This window comes from Lutjanus erythropterus, chromosome 20, assembly GCF_056507025.1.
Source record: "Lutjanus erythropterus isolate fLutEry1 chromosome 20, fLutEry1.hap2, whole genome shotgun sequence".
NCBI classification, from domain to species: domain Eukaryota; kingdom Metazoa; phylum Chordata; class Actinopteri; order Lutjaniformes; family Lutjanidae; genus Lutjanus; species Lutjanus erythropterus.
In genome coordinates this window covers 17,186,233-17,211,129 of record NC_139336.1, presented here as the reverse complement: position 1 = coordinate 17,211,129, position 24,897 = coordinate 17,186,233, and the positions used below count along the sequence as shown (strand labels likewise).

Genomic DNA, 24,897 nt, shown 5'->3' with positions numbered 1-24,897 from the left:
CAGTATTCCCTGTAGTGGGTGTGCACTGTTAGTGCCAAAGGCAGAATGCGTGGCGATTTTGATTTGTTGTAATAAATCCCGCCCACTTTGACCAATCATTACGTAAGTTGGCGGTTGGCCTCAGGAGGGAGTCCACATCATGCGCAGCGAATTTTGTACGAATCCGAGCAACTTTTCGGAAACTCTATGTTTTTGGGTTTGTAGCGCCCCCTATCGGCCGATCCGCACCAAATTTGGCACAGTGGCTGCGGATGACCTCTGGAACCACCGTGTTAAGTTTGAAGTCGAAAGACTGTAGTTTGACCGAAATATGACACAACATGTGTTTTTTAAGCTAGCCAAGAAATCGTTCGGTTATTATTAGCGCATTTTTTGTCGTGCAACAATTCTTTTGATAACTTTAGATCATACACGTCTAGACATCGTATGTGCAAAGTTTGGCGCAGATGGCGCTTAAACTGTAGGAGGAGTTCGAAAAAGTAGGTTTCGGACATGCGGCGACGTAGCGACGGGGATTTTCGGTGAAAGTGGGCGGGGCCTACGTCAGAAATTCCAGCGCTATTCGGGGAATACGCCAATATAAGATTTTTCAACGTGTCATTTAAAATGTGGAAGTTATAGGCAAAAATGCGTTATAGCGCCCCCTAGTGGAGCACACGTGCGATTTTCGGTAGGCGGGATCTGAGTCCTATTCTAAATGTACCCATAAAATTTCAAAGCCCTAAGTGTTATACTTTGGCAGAAATGAATTTTTTTTGTTTATCTTGTAATAAGCCCCGCCCACATTGACCTGTCATGACCCCCTTGAAGTTATGGCCTCAGGGCTGGACCTACATCGTACGGACCAAATTTGGTAGAAATCGGTGCAGCCGTTCTAGAGATATAAACTTCCCATATCTCTAGCGCCCCCTAGGCGCCGACATTCGCCAAATTCAGCTCATACGCTCCCAGTCTCATGCCAACCAAGGATCTCTGATTTGGTGTCGATAGCATTTACTTTGACCGAGATATGCAAGATTTTCCATTTTTACAGCTAGCTACGGAAATTTGTTCGTTAATAATTCGCAGAATTTTCAACCCAAAAAAAATCTTTTGATAACTTTAGGTCAAGAGGAGCAGAAGAGTGTCTGGGCAAATTTTCGTGCAGATCGAACAAAATCCCTAGGAGGAGTTCGAAAAAGTAGGTTTTCCAGTTTTCGCGATTTTTCGGGAAAAAAAGTCTAGGCGGAAGTGGGCGTGGCCAATTGCAAAGTGACTCAGCTCTATTCAAGGAATATGGGGATATAAGGTTTTTGAGTGTGCGACATACGGTGTGGGAGTTATAGGCCAAAACGCGTTGTCCTTGGTTATAGCGCCCCCTGCAGGCAGACATGTGCAGTTTTTTGTGTCTGAGGTCCCTGCAGGGGTCTGGGCCAGCCCTCAAATTTTCATCGTCCAAACTTGCACGGTTTAGGCTGCAGCATGACTTTTATCAACGGAAGAATAAAAATAGACGTAAATAATAATAATAAAAATCTGAACAATTACAATAGGGTTCCCAGCACCGCTGGTACTGGGAAACGCGTATGCTTGCATCCGCGTTCCCCAGTCCCCGCGGGCTTGGCCCCCTAACTAGAACTGCAAGCAGTTATGAACGGGGGCCAAGCCTCCCCGCGCGAGCCGGTCCCCGCGGCCCTCGGAACCCACGGCCGCGGGCCCCGAGGGACGCGGGGCTCGGGGCGATCGCGGGGACGCGCGCCGTCGTCCGAGCCGCGGCCTTCCAGTTCAGGGCAATTGTCAGGACACAGGACAAAGCTTAGCTGCAGTATTCACTGTAGTGGATGTGCACTGTTAGTGCCAAAGGCAGAATGCGTGGTGATTTTGATTTGTTGTAATAAATCCCGCCCACTTTGACCAATCATTACGTAAGTTGGCGGTTGACCTCAGGAGGGAGTCCACATCATGCGCAGCGAATTTCGTAGGAATCCGAGCAACTTTTCGGAAACTCGATTTTTTGGGGTTTGTAGCGCCCCCTATCGGCCGATCCGCACCAAATTTGGCACAGAGCGTGTGGATGACCTCTGGAATCACCGTGTTAAGTTTGAAGTCGAAAGAATTTAGTTTGACCGAAATATGACACAACATGTGTTTTTTAAGCTAGCCGAGAAATCGTTCGGTTATAATTAGCGCATTTTTTGTCGTGCAACAATTCTTTTGATAAGTTTTGCTCAGACATATCTAGACATTGTATGTGCAAAGTTTGGCGCAGATGGCCCTTAAACTGTAGGAGGAGTTCCAAAAAGTAGGTTTCGGACATGTGGCGACTTAGCGACGGGACTTTTCGGCGAAAGTGGGCGGGGCCTACGTCAGAAAATCCAGCGCTATTCAGGGAATATGGCAATATAAGATTTTTCAACGTGTCATTTAAAATGTGGAAGTTATAGGCCAAAATGCGTTATAGCGCCCCCTAGTGGAGCACACGTGCGATTTTTGATCGGCGGGATCTGAGTCCTATCCTACATGTACCCATAAAATTTCAAAGCCCTAAGTGTTATACTTTGGCAGAAATTAATTTTTTTTGTTTATCTTGTCATAAGCCCCGCCCACATCGACCTGTCATGACCCCCTTGAACATATGGCCTCAGGACCGGCCCTACTTCGTACGGACCAAATTTCATAGAAATCGGTGCAGCCGTTCTAGAGATATAAACTTCCCATATCTCTAGCGCCCCCTAGGAGCCAACATTCGCCAAATTCAGCTCATAGGCTCCCAGTCTCATGCCAACCAAGGATCTCTGATTTGGTGTCGATAGCATTTACTTTGACTGAGATATGCAAGATTTTCCATTTTTACGGCTAGCTACGCAAATTTGTTCGTTAATAATTCGCGGAATTTTCAACCCAAAAAACATCTGTTGATAACTTAAGCTCAAGAGCAGCAGAAGAGTGTCTGGGCCAATTTTCGAGCAGATCGAACAAAATCCCTAGGAGGAGTTCGAAAAAGCAGGTTTGCCAGTTTTCGCGATTTTGCGAAAAAATTATTTAGGCGGAAGTGGGCGTGGCCAATTACAAAGTGACTCAGGTCCATTCAAGGAATCAGTGGATATAAGGTTTTTGAATGTGCGACATACGGTCTGGGAGTTATAGGCCAAAACGCGTTTTCCTTGGTTATAGCGCCCCCTGTAGGCGGACGTGTGCAGTTTTTTGCGTCTGAGATCCCTGCGGGGGTGTGGGCCAGCCCGCCAAATTGCACCGCCCTACCTTGTACGGTTTAGCCTGCAGCATGAGTTTTATCAACGGAAGAATAAAAATAGAAAATAATAATAATAACTAGAACTGCAAGCAGTTATGAACGGGGGCCAAGCCTCCCCGCGCGAGCCGGTCCCCGCGGCCCTCGGAACCCGCCGCCGCGGGCCCCGAGGGACGCGGGGCTCGGGGCGATCGTGGGGACGCGCGCCGTCGTCCGAGCTGCGGTATTCATGACCAATCATTAGGTAACTTTGCGGTCGGCCTCAGGAGGGAACCCACATCATGCGCAGCGAATTTAGGACGACTCTGAGCAACTTTTGGGAAACCTGATGTTTTTGGGTTTGTAGCGCCCCCTATCGGCCGATCCGCACCAAATTTGGCACAGCGTCTGTGGATGACCTCTGGAACGAGCGTCTTAAGTTTGAAGTCAAAAGACTTTAGTTTGACCTAAATATGACACAACATGCGTTTTTTGAGCTAGCCGAAAAATTGTTCGGTTATAATTAGCGCATTTTTTGGCGTGCAACAATTCTTTTGATAACTTTTCGTCAGACACGTCTAGATATCGTACGTGCAAAGTTTGGCGCAGATGGCGCTTAAACTGTAGGAGGAGTTCGAAAAAGTAGGTTTCGGACGTCTGGCGACTTAGCGACGGGAATTTTCGGCAAAAGTGGGCGGGGCCTACGTCAGAAAATCCAGCGCTTTTCAGGGAACACGGCAATATGAGATTTTTCAACGTCTCATTTAAAATGTGGAAGTTATAGGCAAAAATGCGTTATAGCGCCACCTAGTTGGGTTTGTAGCGCCCCCTATTGGCCGATCCACACCAAATTTGGCACAGCATCTGCGGATGACCTCTGGAACGAGCGTGTTAAGTTTGAAGTCAAAAGACTTTAGTTTGACCGAAATATGACACAACATGCGTTTTTTGAGCTAGCCAAAAAATCGTTCGGTTATAATTAGCGAATTTTTTGTCGTTCAATGATTCCTTTGATAACTTTAGATCAGACACGTCTAGACATCGTATGTGCAAAGTTTGGCGCAGATGGCGCTTAAACTGTAGGAGGAGTTCGAAAAAGTAGGTTTCGGACATGTGGCGACTTAGCGACGGGAATTTTCGGCGAAAGTGGGCGGGGCCTACGTCAGAAGATCCAGCGCTATGCGGGGAATACGGCAATATAAGATTTTTCAACGTGTCATTTAAAATGTGGAAGTTATAGGCAAAAATGCGTTATAGCGCCACCTAGTGGAGCACAAACGCGATTTTCGGTAGGCCGGATCTGAGTCCTATTCTACATGTAGCCATAAAATTTCAAAACCCTAAGTATTATACTTTGGCAGAAATTATTATTTTTTGTTTATCTTGTAATAAGCCCCGCCCACATTGACCTGTCATGACCCCGTTGAAGTTATGGCCTCAGGGCCGGACCTACATCGTATGGACCAAATTTGGTAGAAATCGGTGCAGCCGTTCTAGAGATATAAACTTCCCATATCTCTAGCGCCCCCTAGGCGCCGACATTCGCCAAATTCAGCTCATAGGCTCCCATTCTCATGCCAACCAAGGATCTCTGATTTGGTGTCGATAGCATTTACTTTGACCGAGATATGCAACATTTTCCATTTTTAAGGCTAGCTACGGAAATTTGTTCGTTAATAATTCGCGGAATTTTCAACCCAAAAAAAATCTTTTGATAACTTTAGCAGATGAGGAGCAGAAGAGTGTAGGGGCCAATTTTCGTGCAGATTGAACAAAATCCCTAGGAGGAGTTCGAAAAAGTAGGTTTTGCAGTTTTCGCGATTTTGCGGGAAAAAAAGTCTAGGCGGAAGTGGGCGTGGCCAATTGCAAAGTGACTCAGCTCTATTCAAGGAATGTGGGGATATAAGGTTTTTGAATGTGCGACATACGGTGTGGGAGTTATAGGCCAAAACGCGTTGTCCTTGCTTATAGCGCCCCCTGCAGGCGGATGTGTGCAGTTTTTTGCGTCTGAGGTCCCTGCAGGGGTCTGGGCCAGCCCTCAAATTTTCATCGTCCAAACTTGCACGGTTTAGGCTGCAGCATGACTTTTATCAACGGAAGAATAAAAATAGAGGAAAATAAAAATCAGAACAATTACAATAGGGTTCCCAGCACCGCTGGTACTGGGAAACGCGTATGCTTGCATACGCGTTTCCCAGCCCCCGCGGGCTTGGCCCCCTAATAAAAATCTGAACAAAAACAATAGGGTTCCCAGCACCGCTGGTACTGGGAAACGCGTATGCTTGCATCCGCGTTCCCCAGTCCCCGCGGGCTTGGCCCCCTAACTAGAACTGCAAGCAGTTATGAACGGGGGCCAAGCCTCCCCGCGCGAGCCGGTCCCCGCGGCCCTCGGAACCCGGCGCCGCGGGCTCCGAGGGACGCGGGGCTCGGGGCGATCGCGGGGACGCGCGCCGTCGTCCTAGCTGCGGCATTCCAGTTCAGGGCAATTGTCAGGACACAGCCTGATGCTGAGCTGCAGTATTCACTGTAGCGGGTGTGCACTGTTAGTGCCAAAGGCAGAATGCGTGGTGATTTTGATTTGTCGTAATAAATCCCGCCCACTTTGACCAATCATTACGTAAGTTGGCGGTTGGCCTCAGGAGGGAGTCCACATCATGCACAGCGAATTTCGTAGGAATCCGAGCAACTTTTGGGAAACTCGATTTTTTGGGTTTGTAGCGCCCCCTATTGGCCGATCCGCACCAAATTTGGCACAGAGCGTGAGGATGACCTCTGGAACCACCGTGTTAAGTTTGAAGTCATAAGACTGTAGTTTGACCGAAATATGACACAACATGTGTTTTTTAAGCTAGCTGAAAGATTGTTCGGTTATAATTAGCGCATTTTTTGTCGTGCAACAATTCTTTTGATAAGTTTTGCTCAGACATGTCTAGACATCGTATGTGCAAAGTTTGGCGCAGATGGCGCTTAAATTGTAGGAGGAGTACGAAAAAGTAGGTTTCGGACATGTGGCGACTTAGCGACGGGAATTTTCGGCGAAAAGGGGCGGGGCCTACGTCAGAAAATCCAGCGCTATTCGGGGAATAGGGCAATATAAGATTTTTCAACGTGTCATTTAAAATGTGGACGTTATAGGCAAAAATGCGTTATAGCGCCCCCTAGCGGTGCAGACGTGCGATTTTCGGTATGCAGGATCTGAGTCCTATTCTACATGTACCCATAAAATTTCAAAGCCCTAAGTGTTATACTTTGGCAGAAATTAATTTTTTTTGTTTATCTTGTAATAAGCCCCGCCCACATTGACCTGTCATGACCCCCTTGAACATATGGCCTCAGGACCGGCCCTACTTCGTACGGACCAAATTTCGTAGAAATCGGTGCAGCCGTTCTAGAGATATAAACTTCCCACATGTGTAGCGCCCCCTAGGTGCCAACATTCGCCAAATTCAGCTCATAGGCTCCCAGTCTCATGCCAACCAAGCATCTCTGATTTGGTGTCGATAGCATTTACTTTGACCGAGATATGCAACATTTTCCATTTTTACGGCTAGCTACGGAAATTTGTTCGTTAATAATTTGCAGAATTTTCAACGCAAAAATAATCTTTTGATAACTTTAGGTTAGGAGCAGCAGACGAGTGTACGGGCCAATTTTCGTGCAGATTGGACAAAATCCCTAGGAGGAGTTCGAAAAAGCAGGTTTTCCAGTTTTCGCGATTTTGCGAAAAAATTATTTAGGCGGAAGTGGGCGTGGCCAATTACAAAGTGACTCAGCTCCATTCAAGGAATTGGTAGATATAAGGTTTTTGAATGTGCGACATACGGTGTGGGAGTTATAGGCCAAAACGCGTTGTCCTTGGTTATAGCGCCCCCTACAGGCGGACGTGTGCAGTTTTTTGCGTCTGAGGTACGTGCGGGGGTGTGGGCCAGCCCGCCAAATTGCACCGCCCTACCTTGCACGGTTTAGCCTGCAGCATGAGTTTTATCAACGGAAGAATAAAAATAGAAAATAATAATAATAACTAGAACTGCAAGCAGTTATGAACGGGGGCCAAGCCTCCCCGCGCGAGCCGCCCCCCGCGGCCCTCGGAACCCAGCGCCGCGGGCTCCGAGGGACGCGGGGCTCGGGGCGATCGCGGGGACGCGCGCCGTCGTCCGAGCCGCGGCATTCCAGTTCAGGGCAATTGTCAGGACACAGCCTGATGCTGAGCTGCAGTATTCACTGTAGTGGGTGTGCACTGTTAGTGCAAAAGGCAGAATGCGTGGTGATTTTGATTTGTTGTAATAAATCCCGCCCACTTTGACCAATCATTACGTAAGTTGGCGGTCAGCCTCAGGAGGGAGTCCACATCATGCACAGCGAATTTCGTAGGAATCCGAGCAACTTTTGGGAAACTCGATTTTTTGGGTTTGTAGCGCCCCCTATTGGCCGATCCGCACCAAATTTGGCACAGAGCGTGTGGATGACCTCTGGAACCACCCTGTTAAGTTTGAAGTCGAAAGACTTTAGTTTGACCGAAATATGACAGAACATGTGTTTTTTAAGCTAGCCGAAAAATAGTTCGGTTATAATTAGCGCATTTTTTGTCATGCAACAATTCTTTTGATAACTTTAGATCAGACACGTCTAGACATCGTATGTGCAAAGTTTGGCGCAGATGGCGCTTAAACTGTAGGAGGAGTTCGAAAAAGTAGGTTTCGGACATGCGGCGACTTAGCGACGGGAATTTTCGGCGAAAGTGGGCGTGGCCTACGTCATAAAATCCAGCGCTATTGTGGGAATACGGCAATATAAGATTTTTCAACGGGTCATTTAAAATGTGGAAGTTATAGGCAAAAATGCGTTATAGCGCCCCCTAGTGGAGTACACGTGCAATTTTAGGTAGGCGGGATCTGAGTCCTATTCTAAATGTACCCATAAAATTTCAAAGCCCTAAGTGTTATACTTTGGCAGAAATTAATTTTTTTTGTTTATCTTGTAATAAGCCCCGCCCACATTGACCTGTCATGACCCCCTTGAAAGTATGGCCTCAGGGCGGGCCCTACATCGTACGGACCAAATTTGGTAGAAATCGGTGCAGCCGTTCTAGAGATATAAACTTCCCATATCTCTAGCGCCCCCTAGGAGCCAACATTTGCCAAATTCAGCTCATAGGCTCCCAGTCTCATGCCAACCAAGGATCTCTGATTTGGTGTCGATAGCATTTACTTTGACCGAGATATGCAAGATTTTCCATTTTTACGGCTAGCTACGAAAATTTGTTCGTTAATAATTCGCGGAATTTTCAACGCAAAAATAATGTTTTGATAACTTTAGCTCATGAGGAGCAGAAGAGTGTCCGGGCCAATTTTCGTGCAGATCGGACAAAATCCGTAGGAGTAGTTGGAAAAAGGTGGTTTGCCAGTTTTCGCGATTTTGCGAAAAAATTATTTAGGCGGAAGTGGGCGTGGCCAATTACAAAGTGACTCAGCTCCATTCAAGGAATTGGGGGATATAAGGTTTTTGAATATGCGACATACGGTGTGGGAGTTATAGGCCAAAACGCGTTGTTCTTGCTTATAGCGCCCCCTGCAGGCGGACGTGTGCAGTTTTTTGCGTCTGAGGTACGTGCGGGGGTGTGGGCCAGCCCTCCAAATTGCACCGCCCTACCATGCACGGTTTAGCCTGCAGTATGAGTTTTATCAACGGAAGAATAAAAATAGAGGAAAAAAATAATAACTAGAACTGCAAGCAGTTATGAACGGGGGCCAAGCCTCCCCGCGCGAGCCGCCCCCCGCGGCCCTCGGAACCCAGCGCTGCGGGCTCCGAGGGACGCGGGGCTCGGGGCGATCGCGGGGATGCGCGCCGTCGTCCGAGCCGCGGCATTACAGTTCAGGGCAATTGTCAGGACACAGCCTGATGCTGAGCTGCAGTATTCACTGTAGCGGGTGTGCACTGTTAGTGCCAAAGGCAGAATGCGTGGTGATTTTGATTTGTTGTAATAAATCCCGCCCACTTTGACCAATCATTACGTAAGTTGGCGGTTGGCCTCGGGAGGTAGTCCACATCATGCACAGCGAATTTCGTAGGAATCCGAGCAACTTTTTGGAAACTCGATTTTTTGGGTTTGTAGCGCCCCCTATTGGCCGATCCGCACCAAATTTGGCACAGAGCGTGTGGATGACCTCTGGAACCACTGTCTTAAGTTTGAAGTCGAAAGACTTTAGTTTGACTGAAATATGACACAACATGTGTTTTTTAAGCTAGCCAAGAAATCGTTCGGTTATAATTAGCGCATTTTTTGTCGTGCAACAATTCTTTTGATAAGTTTTGCTCAGACATGTCTCGACATCGTATGTGCAAAGTTTGGCGCAGATGGCGCTTAAACTGTAGGAGGAGTTCGAAAAAGTAGGTTTCGGACATGCGGCGACTTAGCGACGGGAATTTTCGGCGAAAGTGGGCGTGGCCTACGTCAGAAAATCCAGCGCTATTGACGGAATAAGGCAATATAAGATTTTTCAATGGGTCATTTAAAATGTGGAAGTTATAGGCAAAAATGCGTTATAGCGCCCCCTAGTGGAGCACACGTGCGATTTTAGGTAGGCGGGATCCGAGTCCTATTCTACATGTACCCATAAAATTTCAAAGCCCTAAGTGATATACTTTGGCAGAAATTAATTTTTTTTGTTTATCTTGTAATAAGCCCCGCCCACATTGACCTGTCATGACCCCCTTGAAGTTATGGCCTCAGGGCTGGGCCTACATCATACGGACCAAATTTGGTAGAAATCGGTGCAGCCGATCTAGAGATATAAACTTCCCATATCTCTAGCGCCCCCTAGGCACCGACATTCGCCAAATTCAGCTCATACGCTCTGAGTCTCATGCCAACCAAGGATCTCTGATTTGGTGTCGATAGCATTTACTTTGACCGAGATATGCAAGATTTTCCATTTTTACGGCTAGCTATGGAAATTTGTTCGTTAATAATTCGCGGAATTTTCAATCCAAAAAAAATCTTTTGATAACTTAAGCTCAAGAGGACCAGAAGAGTGTACGGGCCAATTTTTGTGCAGATCGGACAAAATCCCTAGGAGGAGTTCAAAAAAGCAGATTTTCCAGTTTTCGCGATTTTGCGAAAAAATTATTTAGGCGGAAGTGGGCGTGGCCAATTACAAAGTGACTCAGCTCCATTCAAGGAATCTGTGGATATAAGGTTTTTGAATGTGCGACATACGGTCTGGGAGTTATAGGCCAAAACGCGTTGTAGTTGGTTATAGCGCCCCCTGTAGGTGGACAGTTGCAGTTTTTTGCGTCTGAGGTACGTGCGGGGGTGTGGGCCAACCCTCCAAATTGCACCGCCCTACCTTGCACGGTTTAGCCTGCAGCATGAGTTTTATCAACGGAAGAATAAAAATAGAGGAAAAAAATAATAATAATAATAAAAATCAGAACAAAAACAATAGGGTTCCCAGCACCGCTGGTCCTGGGAACCGCGTATGCCTTGCATTCGCGGTCCCCAGGCCCCGCGGGCTTGGCCCCCTAACTAGAACTGCAAGCAGTTATGAACGGGGGCCAAGCCTCCCCGCGCGAGCCGGTCCCCGCGGCCCTCGGAACCCGCCGCCGCGGGCCCCGAGGGACGCGGGGCTCGGGGCGATCGCGGGGACGCGCACTGTCGTCCTAGCTGCGGCATTCCAGTTCAGGGCGATTGTCAGGACACAGCCTGACGCTGAGCTGCAGTATTCACTGTAGTGGGTGTGCACTGTTAGTGCCAAAGGCAGAATGCGTGGTGATTTTGATTTGTTGTAATAAATCCCGCCCACTTTGACCAATCATTACGTAAGTTGGCGGTTGGCCTCAGGAGGGAGTCCACATCATGCACAGCGAATTTCGTAGGAATCCGAGCAACTTTTTGGAAACTCGATTTTTTTGGGTTTGTAGCGCCCCCTTTTGGCCGATCCGCACCAAATTTGGCACAGAGTCTGCGGATGACCTCTGGAACCAACGTGTTAAGTTTGACGTCGAAAGACTTTAGTTTGACCGAAATATGACACAACATGTGTTTTTTAGGCTAGCCGAAAAATCGTTCGGTTATAATTAGCGCATTTTTTGTCGTGCCACAATTCTTTTGATAAGTTGTGTTCAGACATGTCTAGACATCGTATGTGCAAAGTTTGGCGCAGATGGCGCTTAAACTGTAGGAGGAGTTCGAAAAAGTAGGTTTCGGACATGTGGCGACTTAGCGACGGGAATTTTCGGCGAAAGTGGGCGGGGCCTACGTCAGAAAATCCAGCGCTATTCAGGGAACACAGTAATATGAGATTTTTCAACGTGTCATTTAAAATGTGAAAGTTATAGGCAAAAATGCGTTATAGCGCCCCCTAGTGGAGCACAAAAGCGATTTTCGGTAGGCGGGATCTGAGTCCTATTCTACATGTACCCATAAAATTTCAAAGCCCTAAGTGTTATACTTTGGCAGAAATTAATTTTTTTTGTTTATCTTGTCATAAGCCCCGGCCACATCGACCTGTCATGACCCCCTTGAAGATATGGCCTCAGGACTGGCCCTCCATCGTACGGACCAAATTTTGTAGAAATCGGTGCAGCCGTTCTAGAGATATAAACTTCCCATATCTCTAGCGCCCCCTAGGGGCCAAAATTCACCAAATTCAGGGCATATGCTCCCAGTCTCATGCCAACCAAGGATCTCTGATTTGGTGTCGATAGCATTTACTTTGACCGAGATATGTAAGATTTTCCATTTTTGAGGCTAGCTACGGAAATTTGTTCGTTAATAATTCGCGGAATTTTCAACCCAAAAAATAATCTTTTGATAACTTTAGCTCATGAGGACCAGAAGAGTGCACGGGCCAATTTTCGTGCAGATTGAACAAAATCCCTAGGAGAAGTTCAAAAAAGCAGGTTTTCCAGTTTTCGTGATTTTGCGAAAAAATTATTTAGGCGGAAGTGGGCGTGGCCAATTACAAAGTGACTCAGCTCCATTCAAGGAATATGGGGATATAAGGTTTTTGAATGTGCGACATACGGTGTGGGAGTTATAGGCCAAAACGCGTTGTCCTTGCTTATAGCGCCCCCTACAGGTGGACGTGTGCAGTTTTTTGTGTCTGAGGTACGTGCGGGGGTGTGGGCCAACCCTCCAAATTGCACCGCCCTACCTTGCACGGTTTAGCCTGCAGCATGACTTTTATCGGGGGAAGAATAAAAATAATAATAATAATAATAATAATAATAATAATAATAATAAAAATCCGAACAAAAACAATAGGGTTCCCAGCACCGCTGGTCCTGGGAACCGCGTATGCCTTGCATTCGCGGTCCCCAGGCCCCGCGGGCTTGGCCCCCTAATAACTAGAACTGCAAGCAGTTATGAACGGGGGCCAAGCCTCCCCGCGCGAGCCGGTCCCCGCGGCCCTCGGAACCCACCGCCGTGGGCTCCGAGGGACGCGGGGCTCGGGGCGATCGCGGGGACGCGCGCCGTCGTCCTAGCTGCGGCATTCCAGTTCAGGGCAATTGTCAGGACACAGCCTGACGCTGAGCTGCAGTATTCACTGTAGTGGGTGTGCACTGTTAGTGCCAAAGGCAGAATGCGTGGTGATTTTGATTTGTTGTAATAAATCCCGCCCACTTTGACCAATCATTACGTAAGTTGGCGGTTGGCCTCAGGAGGGAGTCCACATCATGCACAGCGAATTTCGTAGGAATCCGAGCAACTTTTTGGAAACTCGATTTTTTTGGGTTTGTAGCGCCCCCTTTTGGCCGATCCGCACCAAATTTGGCACAGAGTCTGCGGATGACCTCTGGAACCAACGTGTTAAGTTTGAAGTCGAAAGACTTTAGTTTGACCGAAATATGACACAACATGTGTTTTTTAGGCTAGCCGAAAAATCGTTCGGTTATAATTAGCGCATTTTTTGTCGTGCCACAATTCTTTTGATAAGTTATGTTCAGACATGTCTGGACATCGTATGTGCAAAGTTTGGCGCAGATGGCGCTTAAACTGTAGGAGGAGTTCGAAAAAGTAGGTTTCGGACATGTGGCGACTTAGCGACGGGAATTTTCGGCGAAAGTGGGCGGGGCCTACGTCAGAAAATCCAGCGCTATTCAGGGAACACGGTAATATGAGATTTTTCAACGTGTCATTTAAAATGTGAAAGTTATAGGCAAAAATGCGTTATAGCGCCCCCTAGTGGAGCACAAACGCGATTTTCGGTAGGCGGGATCTGAGTCCTATTCTACATGTACCCATAAAATTTCAAAGCCCTAAGTGTTATACTTTGGCAGAAATTAATTTTTTTTGTTTATCTTGTCATAAGCCCCGCCCACATCGACCTGTCATGACCCCCTTGAAGATATGGCCTCAGGACTGGCCCTCCATCGTACGGACCAAATTTTGTAGAAATCGGTGCAGCCGTTCTAGAGATATAAACTTCCCATATCTCTAGCGCCCCCTAGGGGCCAAAATTCACCAAATTCAGCGCATATGCTCCCAGTCTCATGCCAACCAAGGATCTCTGATTTGGTGTCGATAGCATTTACTTTGACCGAGATATGCAACATTTTCCATTTTTATGGCTAGCTACGGAAATTTGTTCGTTAATAATTCGCGGAATTTTCAACCCAAAAAAAATCTTTTGATAATTTAAGCTCATGAGGACCAGAAAAGTGTACGGGCCAATTTTCCTGCAGATCGGACAAAATCCCTAGGAGTAGTTCAAAAAAGCAGGTTTTCCAGTTTTCGCGATTTTGCGAAAAAATTAATTAGGCGCAAGTGGGCGTGGCCAATTACAAAGTGACTCAGCTCCATTCAAGGAATTGGGAGGTATAAGGTTTTTGAATGTGCGACATACGGTCTGGGAGTTATAGGCCAAAACGCTTTGTCCTTGGTTATAGCGCCCCCTACAGGCGGACGTGTGCAGTTTTTTGCGTCTGAGGTACGTGCGGGGGTGTGGGCCAACCCGCCAAATTGCACCGCCCTACCTTGAACGGTTTAGCCTGCAGCATGAGTTTTATCGGGAGAAGAATAAAAATAGAGGAAAATAATAATAATAATAAAAATCCGAACAAAAACAATAGGGTTCCCAGCACCGCTGGTCCTGGGAACCGCGTATGCCTTGCATTCGCGGTCCCCAGGCCCCGCGGGCTTGGCCCCCTAATAACTAGAACTGCAAGCAGTTATGAACGGGGGCCAAGCCTCCCCGCGCGAGCCGGTCCCCGCGGCCCTCGGAACCCAGCGCCGCGGGCTCCGAGGGACGCGGGGCTCGGGACGATCGCGGGGACGCGCGCTGTTGTCCGAGCTGCGGCCTTCCAGTTCAGGGCAATTGTCAGGACACAGCCTGATGCTGAGCTGCAGTATTCACTGTAGTGGGTGTGCACTGTTAGTGCCACAGGCAGAACGCGTGGTGATTTTGATTTGTTGTAATAAATCCCGCCCACTTTGACCAATCATTACGTACGTTGGCGGTTGGCCTCAGGAGGCAGTCCACATCATGCACAGCGAATTTCGTAGGAATCCGAGCAACTTTTGGGAAACTTGATGTTTTTGGGTTTGTAGCGCCCCCTATTGGCCGATCCGCACCAAATTTGGCACAGCGTCTGTGGATGACCTCTGGAACCACCATGTTAAGTTTGAAGTCGAAAGACTTTAGTTTGACCGAAATACGACACAACATGTGTTTTTTAAGCTAGCCGAAAAATCGTTTGGTTATAATTAGCGTAATTTTTGTCGTGCAACGATTCTTTTGATAACTTTAGATCAGACACGTCTAGACATCGTATGTGCAAAATTTGGCACAGATGGCGCTTAAACTGTAGGAGGAGTTCGAAAAAGTAGGTTTCGGACACGCGGCGACTTAGCGACGGGAATTTTCGGCGAAAGTGGGCGGGGCCTACGTCAGAAAATCCAGCCCTATTCAGGGAACACGGCAATATAAGATTTTTCAACGTGTCATTTAAAATGTGGAAGTTATAGGCCAAAATGCGTTATAGCGCCACCTAGTGGAGCACAAACGTGATTTTTGGTAGGTGGGATCCGAGTCGTATTCTACATGTACCCATAAAATTTCAAAGCCCTAAGTGTTATACTTTGGCAGAAATTATTTTTTTTTGTTTATCTTGTAATAAGCCCCGCCCACATTGACCTGTCATGACCCCCTTGAAGATATGGCCTGAGGACCGGCCCTACATTGTACGGACCAAATTTCGTAGAAATCGGTGCAGCCGTTCTAGAGATATAAACTTCCCATATCTCTAGCGCCCCCTAGGCGCCGACATTCGCCAAATTCAGGTCATAGGCTCCCAGTCTCTTGCCAACCAAGGATCTCTGATTTGGTGTCGATAGCATTTAATTTGACCGAGATATGCAACATTTTCCATTTTTACAGCTAGCTACGGAAATTTGTTCGTTAATAATTCGCGGAATTTTCAACCCAATAAAATTCTTTTGATAACTTTTTGTCATGAGCAGCAGAAGAGTGTATGGGCCAATTTTCGTGCAGATCGAACAAAATCCCTAGGAGGAGTTCGAAAAAGCAGGTTTGCCAGTTTTCGCGATTTTGCGAAAAAATTATTTAGGCGGAAGTGGGCGTGGCCAATTACAAAGTGACTCAGCTCCATTCAAGGAATATGGGGATATAAAGTTTTTGAATGTGCGACATACGGTGTGGGAGTTATAGGCCAAAACACGTTGTCCTTGCTTATAGCGCCCCCTACAGGCGTACATGGGCAGTTTTTTGCGTCTGAGGTACGTGCGGGGGTGTGGGCCAGCCCTCAAATTTGCATCGTCCAAACTTGCACGGTTTAGCCTGCAGCATGAGTTTTATCGGGAGAAGAATAAAAATAGAAAATAATAATAAAAATCAGAACAATTACAATAGGGTTCCCAGCACCGCTGGTACTGGGAAACGCGTATGCTTGCATCCGCGTTCCCCAGTCCCCGCGGGCTTGGCCCCCTAATAAAAATCAGAACAATTACAATAGGGTTCCCAGCACCGCTGGTCCTGGGAACCGCGTATGCCTTGCATTCGCGGTCCCCAGGCCCCGCGGGCTTGGCCCCCTAAAAATCTGAACAATTACAATAGGGTTCCCAGCACCGCTGGTCCTGGGAACCGCGTATGCCTTGCATTCGCGGTCCCCAGGCCCCGCGGGCTTGGCCCCCTAATAATAATATAACCTTTAAGACAACCATTACATTTTAATCCAGGATTACCTCACTGGCGCAGTCTCATGACTGTTACATTTTACTGGTAATACCAGTAAATATGTGTCAATTTTAATGAATCAAAGTCTTGCAAAAGAGACACTTTGCTCCCTAAACTGGTGACTTTGCAGCTTTGAATTTCCTTGAATGCTTTTTAAAACAATGGACAAGGCTGCAGGACTCTCTCTTCAAGAAATAGGAACCACAGTTAGTCAATGCGAGCTCTCCTCTCTGCTACCTACCTCTCCTCTGCGCTCCATTCAGAAACAGGAAACACAATCCTTCAGTTTCTCTATTCTGCTTCAGTCCCTCTGGGGAGAGCAGCCCTTGTTTCATCCGTTTTCTCTCCTCTCTATCCCTCCTTTTCTTCATCTCATTCTCTCCCTCCTTTTTTCCCTCTCTTTTTCTTACTTTTGAAAGACCCAACTTTCAGCATGTCTCTCTGGAGCCACACCACAGATGAAATGACACACGGTAGAAAGAAAAGACAGAGAGGCATTCTGTTGCATGGCCTGAAACTGAATTCCCATGACGTCTTCTGCTCTGTGCAACACAAACCATAGTAGCGCGGCTGTGAGGGACTGGCGTTCGATTACACTTGATGGCTTTTGCACAGTGACTTCTTTATCCGGCAGTAATCAAATGAAATCGTTGTTTTCTTACATTGGCAGATTAATACATGCAAATGACACAAAGGATTATGATTGCCTGTAGGTTTTAATACGATTGAATTTGAATAGAAATCTCAAAGAAAAACAGTGAGGAAGTATGGATGATATATTCACTGTGTGGGCTGGGAAAAACTATTAGTATTCAACAGTTATTTTCTATTAAAGATCCAGTGCATCAGATTTAGGGGGATTTGTTGACAGAGTTGGCAGAAATGGAATATAATATTCACAAGTGTGCTTTCATTAGTGTACACTGTAAAAAGTGTATTTCAGTAGTACCTGCTGTGATGTAATGTTTTGAATGAGTTCCATTCAACTTTCAGCTTTGGTGATGGCAGTCTATTTTCATGGATTATAATCACTTGAATTACATCCCATAACCTGCTATTCTTATTTCAGTAAACACGGGTCAGGTTTCTCTTATATTTAACAAACTGAAGTAACGTACTAAGGTTACTATAAAAATACTTTCCTGAAATCATACCATACCATTGTTAAGGAGCAGTATTTTACTTCTGGGTAAAGAAAATAACTCAGTTGGAAATTTGGGAACTTTTAAGTTGATTTGCCTTAAATTTGCTGTTTTAAAAGCAATTAAATTATTAGGTACATCTGACTTAAAACAACTGTGTTCGCAAAACTTGTTCACTTGATTTGAAAAAACTTAATTCATTTGTGTGTTACCAACTGAAGTAATTTTTTTTGTGTATAATCACCTGCAGATAAGAATTGTTGTGTTTTCATTACTTTTTGATGAGCCCTTAATACAGAGGGCATGGGTCCTCTTCACCTGAATCCGCCATGTTGTACCGACACATTTCTACAGTAGCCCAGAACGGACAAGCCAAAAACTGGTTCTAGAGAGCGCCTTTCACATTTTTGTTAGTATCACAGCCACAACAGTTTCTTCTACACCTTTAGAAGGGGAGAGTGAGACAAAGTGTTTGCAATCTGCAAGCTCACAGCTAGATGCCACAAAATCCTACACTCTGGTCCTTTAAATACAGAGATTTACTTTTTCAGATTGGACCAGAAAGCCACTTAGTAAAACAGTACTGACATTATTACTTTTCATGAATCATTATCATAATCAAATGTCACTTATAATAACTGCTTTTCTAATCATTTAATTGAAAGACAGCCAGCACACACACACAAACACACACACAAACACACACACAAACACACACACACACACACACACACACACACACACACACACACACACACACACACACACACACACACACACCATTTGGTCGTACCAAGCACTAGCCTTCGTTAGAAAGCAGCACAGTGTCTGTAAAATATTCTCATTTTGCTTTGGGAACATTCAGTTTTACTTCTGGAACCAATTTGAACAGCTGTGGCCAGATACAGAGAGAGAGAGAGAGGGAGAGAGAGAGAAAGACTGAGTTATATAGTGCGTGTGTGTGTGTTTGTGTGTGTGTGTGTGTGTGTGTGTGTGTGTGTGGGGCACGTACATTTTTGCTCGTGAATATCAACCGCATCCAGTTAACTGGCTGTTTAAGCGACGTTAGCCTTAAGCATAAGGGCAGCTTCCAGTAAACTGACAAATGTTACTCTCTCAGATCATTTTCTCTTTATTTACCAGTGGGTGGTCACTGCGGTAACGTAAGCCACAAACATGGTGTCACGATGCTCTCTGCTGGCACACAGCCCAAACCTTTACCACGTCACATCTCATGCTAACCTCTCGGCCCCCTCCAATACCTCCCCCTTCACCCCTGCAGTCCACTGACACACAATCAACATCTACAACTCTTTGAATTACATGTCCAGTTTTTACAATTGGCCTTGATTACACTGGGGATCATGCAGCAGATTCTTAAGCAATGGCTGACCAATTTTTGATGCATGTTGTCACAACAAGTAAAATATCAACATCTTGTTGCCGTGCTCAGACAAGCCCTCTAAGGACAACTTTAAGATGAATAAGCATGAAAACATCATCAAAAGCAGCTAATACAACAGCTAAAGAGAGATTTTCTTGTAACAACTACGGTGTTTATGACAGTAATAATAAGTCTGAAAGATTAAGAAGATGGACTGAGGGCAAGGCATGGAACAGGGAAGATCATGATTAACTTAAGACCAGGCTCCATTAAACAGAGGTTGAAATAAAGCATAGAGGAAATAAGAAATCGCAGCTGAACAGTACAACAGCCCTCTAACTTGGGGATTAGTAAGATTTCCAAAAACAGACAAAATGTGATCCTGAAAAATCCACACTTGGGTTTGGTTTAGGCATGCTGAACTACTTGGTTAACCAGATTGCAGTTTGGGTTAATATGTCACATATGTTATGCATGTAATGCAACATTGCACATTTAAAATTACTGACTAATTTGCCTTCTTTTCCTCAATTAGTCGATTAATGATTTGGTCTATTTCATAAAGACCAAGGTGATGCCATTAGATTGCTTGTTTAGTTCAACCAATAGTCCAAAACCCAAGGATATTTACTTTATTACCATACAACACAGAGAAATGCACCAGATTAATTAAAATTGCAGCAGGCAGGTTATTTTTGGTGTCAGTGGGCAAAAGTTTCATTATCCTTTTATGCACAATGTAATTCAGATGTTCTGAAAGGGAAGTAGACTTCCGCTCGTCCTCTTGGCTCTGTTCTCAGGCTTTAGAAAATCTAGCCTGTAATGGGAGACTTCAGCCAATCACAGGTCAGAAAGATAGTTGATTGTTTATTTTTTTCATTCCCATGTCATCAAATACTGACATATTGATTCAACAGTCAACTATCTTTCACCAGAATCGCTTCCTGCAGCTTTAAAATTTAGAAGTAGGAATTAGAGAATGTGCACGAAAGTGACTCAAACAATTTACTACCAAAATTGTTACTTTCTAATTTTCTGCCAATTGAACAATTCATCAATCAACCAATGGTTTCAGACTAAAAAGCATTCATGCTTATGTACAACTATCCATCATGCATCTCATTCGCACAAGGGCTGCAACTACGGGCATTTTCATAGTCGATTAATTAGTTGATTATCTTCTCAATCAATTAGTTGTTTGATCTATAAAATGTCAGAAAATGGTAAGAAAATGTTGATCAGTGTTTTCCAGAGTCCAAGGTAGCACCCTTTAATGTCTTGTTCCGCTCACAACCCAAAGATATTCAGTTTACTGTTATAGACGACCTCAGAAATCAGAAAATATTCACATTTAACAATCTGGAATCAGAGAATTTTAACTTTTTTTTTCTTAAAAAATTACTCACACCGATTAATCAATTATCAAAATAGTTCATCATTTCATAGTTCATTAATTTACTAACTGATATAATAATCTATTAATTGTTGCACCTCTAATTCACATAGCCAAGTGAAAAGTTTCAAATCCAGGAGGAGGTGCCTTTACTGAATATAATCTCTGCTCCGATTCATTTTTGAATATCTGACGTTCACACTCCTTGTCTCTCCCCTGCAGAGGGACTTTGGTCCGGACTGTCGTCTGATCGAACGCATCGAGGAGAACAAGTACAACACCTACGCTTCAGCAGAGTGGCGCAACAAGAAGAAGCATATGTTTGTGGGACTGAACGCCAACGGCAAGCCAATGAGGGGGAGGAAGACGCGGAGGAAAAACACAGCCACTCACTTCCTGCCCATTGTGGTACAACCACGATGAGTGGACATATCAGCCATGAGAGAGCTCTGCAGACTGCGGGGTATCAAACTTCTTTGGAGTTATAGCGATGGCTACATTGGACAGATCTGAATCAGATCTGAATGATGCACTGAGGAGGAAAAGAATGGAAACCTATGGACATTTTATCTCTGTTGGATAAAGACACTTCTATTTTTAAAGAAAGAAATAAGATATATTGCTATACAATGTATATATTATTTTCAGTTTTAAGTTATCAAGTACCTTGGCGCAGTAGAAAATATGAAAAGAAATGACTTCTGTGCCAAAATGTGATTATTAACTCACATTGCTAGATTTGTGTACATGTGAAGTGCTTGACTGGGTAGAAATAAAATGACACAAGGTGTAAGAGAGAAAAATAAAGAGAGAAGCGGAGGTATTGATGTAGAGGTGACAGATAGAAAAGGAGATGAGAAAAGCAGAAAATGAAAAGGATGAGAAAGAGTTAGAGTCAAGAAGTACCAACACAACAGCAAGTCTAACACTATCATGTTTTTTCCTTTAAATTTATTTATTTTGTGTAATATTTAACAAAAACGAACAAAAACACAAAAAGGACAAATTCTTGTCTTTTTTACCATTTATGCTTCTCTTTTTGAATACTAATCATTTAAACCTGAATAAATATAAAAAAATATATTTGTCTTTAAGTTGTTTGACTTTGAATCATTTTAGATATTTTCATGGTTCAATTATTGGTTGTTCATATTGTAAATACACAGCAAAGAGATAGAAATAAATCCATATATGATCAAAACACTCAAGGGAATTCTTCAATCAGCTGGCCCAGGAAAGTGATTTACTGTAGTCTCTTAATATTACCATGCAAAGTGCTGTGAATTAAAGGATAAAGGATAAAAGATAATGTGAGAATGTTATACTAAGGTAAAGGTTGAAAGGAGTCATCTTGTTAATGGAAACCAAAAGATTACATATTATAACGATACCACAGGGTACCTGCACTTTTTTTCAGTACTTTACTCTCTCTGTAATAAAAAAAATATCCAATTTTAGCTGTTAGGAAAAGGGGGGGGGGGGGCAAACTTCTCCATTTCAATGTTATTTACACTACACACAATAACATTCCACCCTACATCAGTACAAGCTACAGCCTGTCACAGTCTGTCACCAGTGTGTTGTGTGTCGCCTTATTGTTACAGTGTCTGGTGTGCAGTAATATTTCCCAGTAAACAGTATGTAATACACATAATATTGGGTTTGTACTAGAGTTTTGGACATACTAAAACATATCACCTATGACCCACATCACCACCTGTTTTAGCATGCAAAATAGCATGTTGGGAAGTAATTTCGGACACAGCCAGAGAGTGCTGGCTAGCACTAGTAAACATGCTGAGCTAACATTCATCAAGACACTGAAAAAGGCTCTATTATCTCTAACAGCAACTGATCCAACTACCCAATTAACTGCCTGAAGAGGTCGCTGAAGTTGTCAATGCCTAACTTAAAGTTTCTTTGTCAGTGGAGGGTGGCTGCAGGCATGCATACATTAGGTCTTGGCTTTCAGGCGATCAAACACTGTGCATCTTTTAGCTTTTACAATATATTTTGATTGACAAGGCGTTTCTGCGGGATAGATGTGTTGCCCTGGCCAGCTTTGTATTTCACATTACAAATACTGGAGCAAGTGTTGCCAATGTCAAGTTTGGAAAATTTTAACCACACATACAACCACTTCCGGTTCTCCATTGCCCTGACGTAATCTTGTCAGTACCCATAAGTACCCAACCTTTGGAAAAAGTATGCTGACAAAAGTCATCTTAACTAATGCTCCATGTACTAAAGCAAGTTTATCTCTGCCCTTATGGTTTTCACCAGCACATGGACTTTGCTCAGTTTACCTGGATGGAGCTAGGTCTAGAAGTGCTCAGTTTACCTGGATGGAGCTAGGTCTAGAAGTGCAACAATTTATCAATTATGAATTGATTATTGAATTTATTGCCAACTATTTTGATAATTGTTTAACTGGTTTGAGTGTCATTTTAAGAAAAAACGTAAAATTCTCAGATTCCAGCTTCTTAAATGTGAAAAGTTTTTGGTTTCTTTATGCCTTTACGACAGACACTGAATATCTTTTGGTTGTGGGCAAAACAAAATGACTGAGGACATCATTCTGTGCTTTTGCAAACACTGACATTTTCACCATTTTCTGACACTTTATAGACCAAATAACTATTAATTGATAAGTCCAGAAAACTGACTGATTAATCATCCATGAATATTGCTGTTAGTTGCAGCCCTTAGTCTATTTAATGATGAATACAGTGTGTCTGTGATACAGTAGTTAACAGAATCTTAACTCCAAAGGTCAAGAATGACTTTTAATGCTCAAATATTCAAATATTTTGGCAAAACCAAAAGCATCACAAATAGCTCTGTCTAAGTTGTCAAGATCGAAAACAAACTGCAAGTAAGTCGGTGGAGTATTTTTTTTTAATCAAGATGTGAATCAAGAATCTGTAAAAGATTAGACTTTTGAAAGAAGTCCAGCAGACGAGCTGGTTGATGAGTTCAGGGGTTTTCATTTCTCGCTGAAAAAACCTTACAAGTACACATGGCAAACATGGATTCCTGGAGGATAAACACTGTCTTTTATGTGATAACAACAAAGACAAAACAGGCTTTAGAAATGGCTGATGCACACACACATACTGGGGGGGCGGCTGGGTAAAGAGGTGTGCCTCAGTGTGGTCTAGCAGCTGGGGAAAACCTCCTCCTTGACCTTACTTGTCTGAAACCTGTTGCTGTGCCCCCCGAGACAGAAAGACACATGGAGCAGGGCATATGGTGTAACGTAAATATCACTCCCTTGTTTATCACCTGATTCTAATTAACTATGATGTCATGTTTTCTTTATTCTCCTTCTCTTGCTTTCCCTCGCTTTTACTTAAACTCCTTCTCTTGTGTCGTTGCCGTCTGGACCCTGTGTTGCATTCACACTCACATTTTTTTCATTGTTTTCGAAAACTTTTGTCACGTCTTGGTTAAGTCAGACAGATTCCAGCAATTAGCGGGATCAAACCTAGAGCAAGGTTATCTCACACACACACTCACAGACGCACACTTCCTCTGCCCAGGGCTGTAGCAGTTGTAATTTGTTCATTGCATCCATCACTTTCAACTCTCTGCCATCTGTTTTTCTCTCTGTTTCTGTGTGTGCGTAAGTTAATTTCCGAGTATGATGGAATCCACCAGAGTCGGTCCATCCTGCTGTGTTTATTACAAAACGGCCCGAGATCCTCTTTTTTGCGCAGGAATCCTCGGTGCCTAACACTCATGTCAAAATGTGAGTAAGTATGATGCATCAGAGGGAGATTCAAATTTCCTTTCATCCTCCCAGGGCATCTAGTCCTTTGTTTATATGATTACTTGGGTGTTCTGTAAACGACATATCAAGTACAATTACTTTGAAATGTGTTCAAGACACCGATCCCCCTCCTCCTTCCCTCCCTCATAAAGTTCAAGGGCTGGCATTCCTGAGCCAAGATGTCTTTATTATTTGGTGGTACAACTACAGGGATCTACAACCCTAACTCAAAAAAGTTGGGATGCTGTGTAAAACATAAATAAAAACAGAATGCAATGATTTGCATAAACTTTCTGACCTATATTCAATTGAATACAGCACAAAGAAACAAATTTAATGTACAAACTGATTACCTTCATTATTTTTGTAAATATACACTCATAATAAATTTGATGCCTGTAACAAGTTACAAAAAGGTTAGGGGAACTGAGGACACTAATTGTTGATGTTATGAAAGTGTAAGTCCTTCTTATTCTTGCTTGATATACAACTTCAGGTCCTCAACAGTCGGGGTTCTCTGTTGTCATATTGTGTGCTTCATAATGCACCACATATTTTCAATCAGAGACAGGTCTGAACTCTTTTACTACAAAGCCATGCTGTTGTAACACATGCAGAATGTGTTTTGGCGTTGTCTTGCTGAAATAAGCGAGGACGTCTCTGAAAAAGACGGTGTCTGGATGGCAGCATATGTTGTTCCAAAACCTGTATGTACCTTTCAGAATTAATGGGGTTTTTCACAGATGTGAAAGACAGCCATGACGCCATGGGCACTCACACACCCATATACCGTGACAGATGC

General features: G+C 44.4%; 1 protein-coding gene across 1 annotated transcript in view; it reads left to right on the top strand.

Annotated features, from left to right (window-relative positions):
* fgf10a (fibroblast growth factor 10a) overlaps positions 1-21,417 on the top strand; it is a 47,960-nt gene extending 26,543 nt beyond the window's left edge. The window contains exon 3 of the mRNA XM_084746306.1: positions 20,546-21,417. Coding sequence (XP_084602432.1) covers positions 20,546-20,746 — 201 coding nt within the window. The 3' untranslated portion in view covers positions 20,747-21,417. The remainder of the gene's footprint in view (positions 1-20,545) is intronic.
* Positions 21,418-24,897: the final 3,480 nt, after the last annotated feature.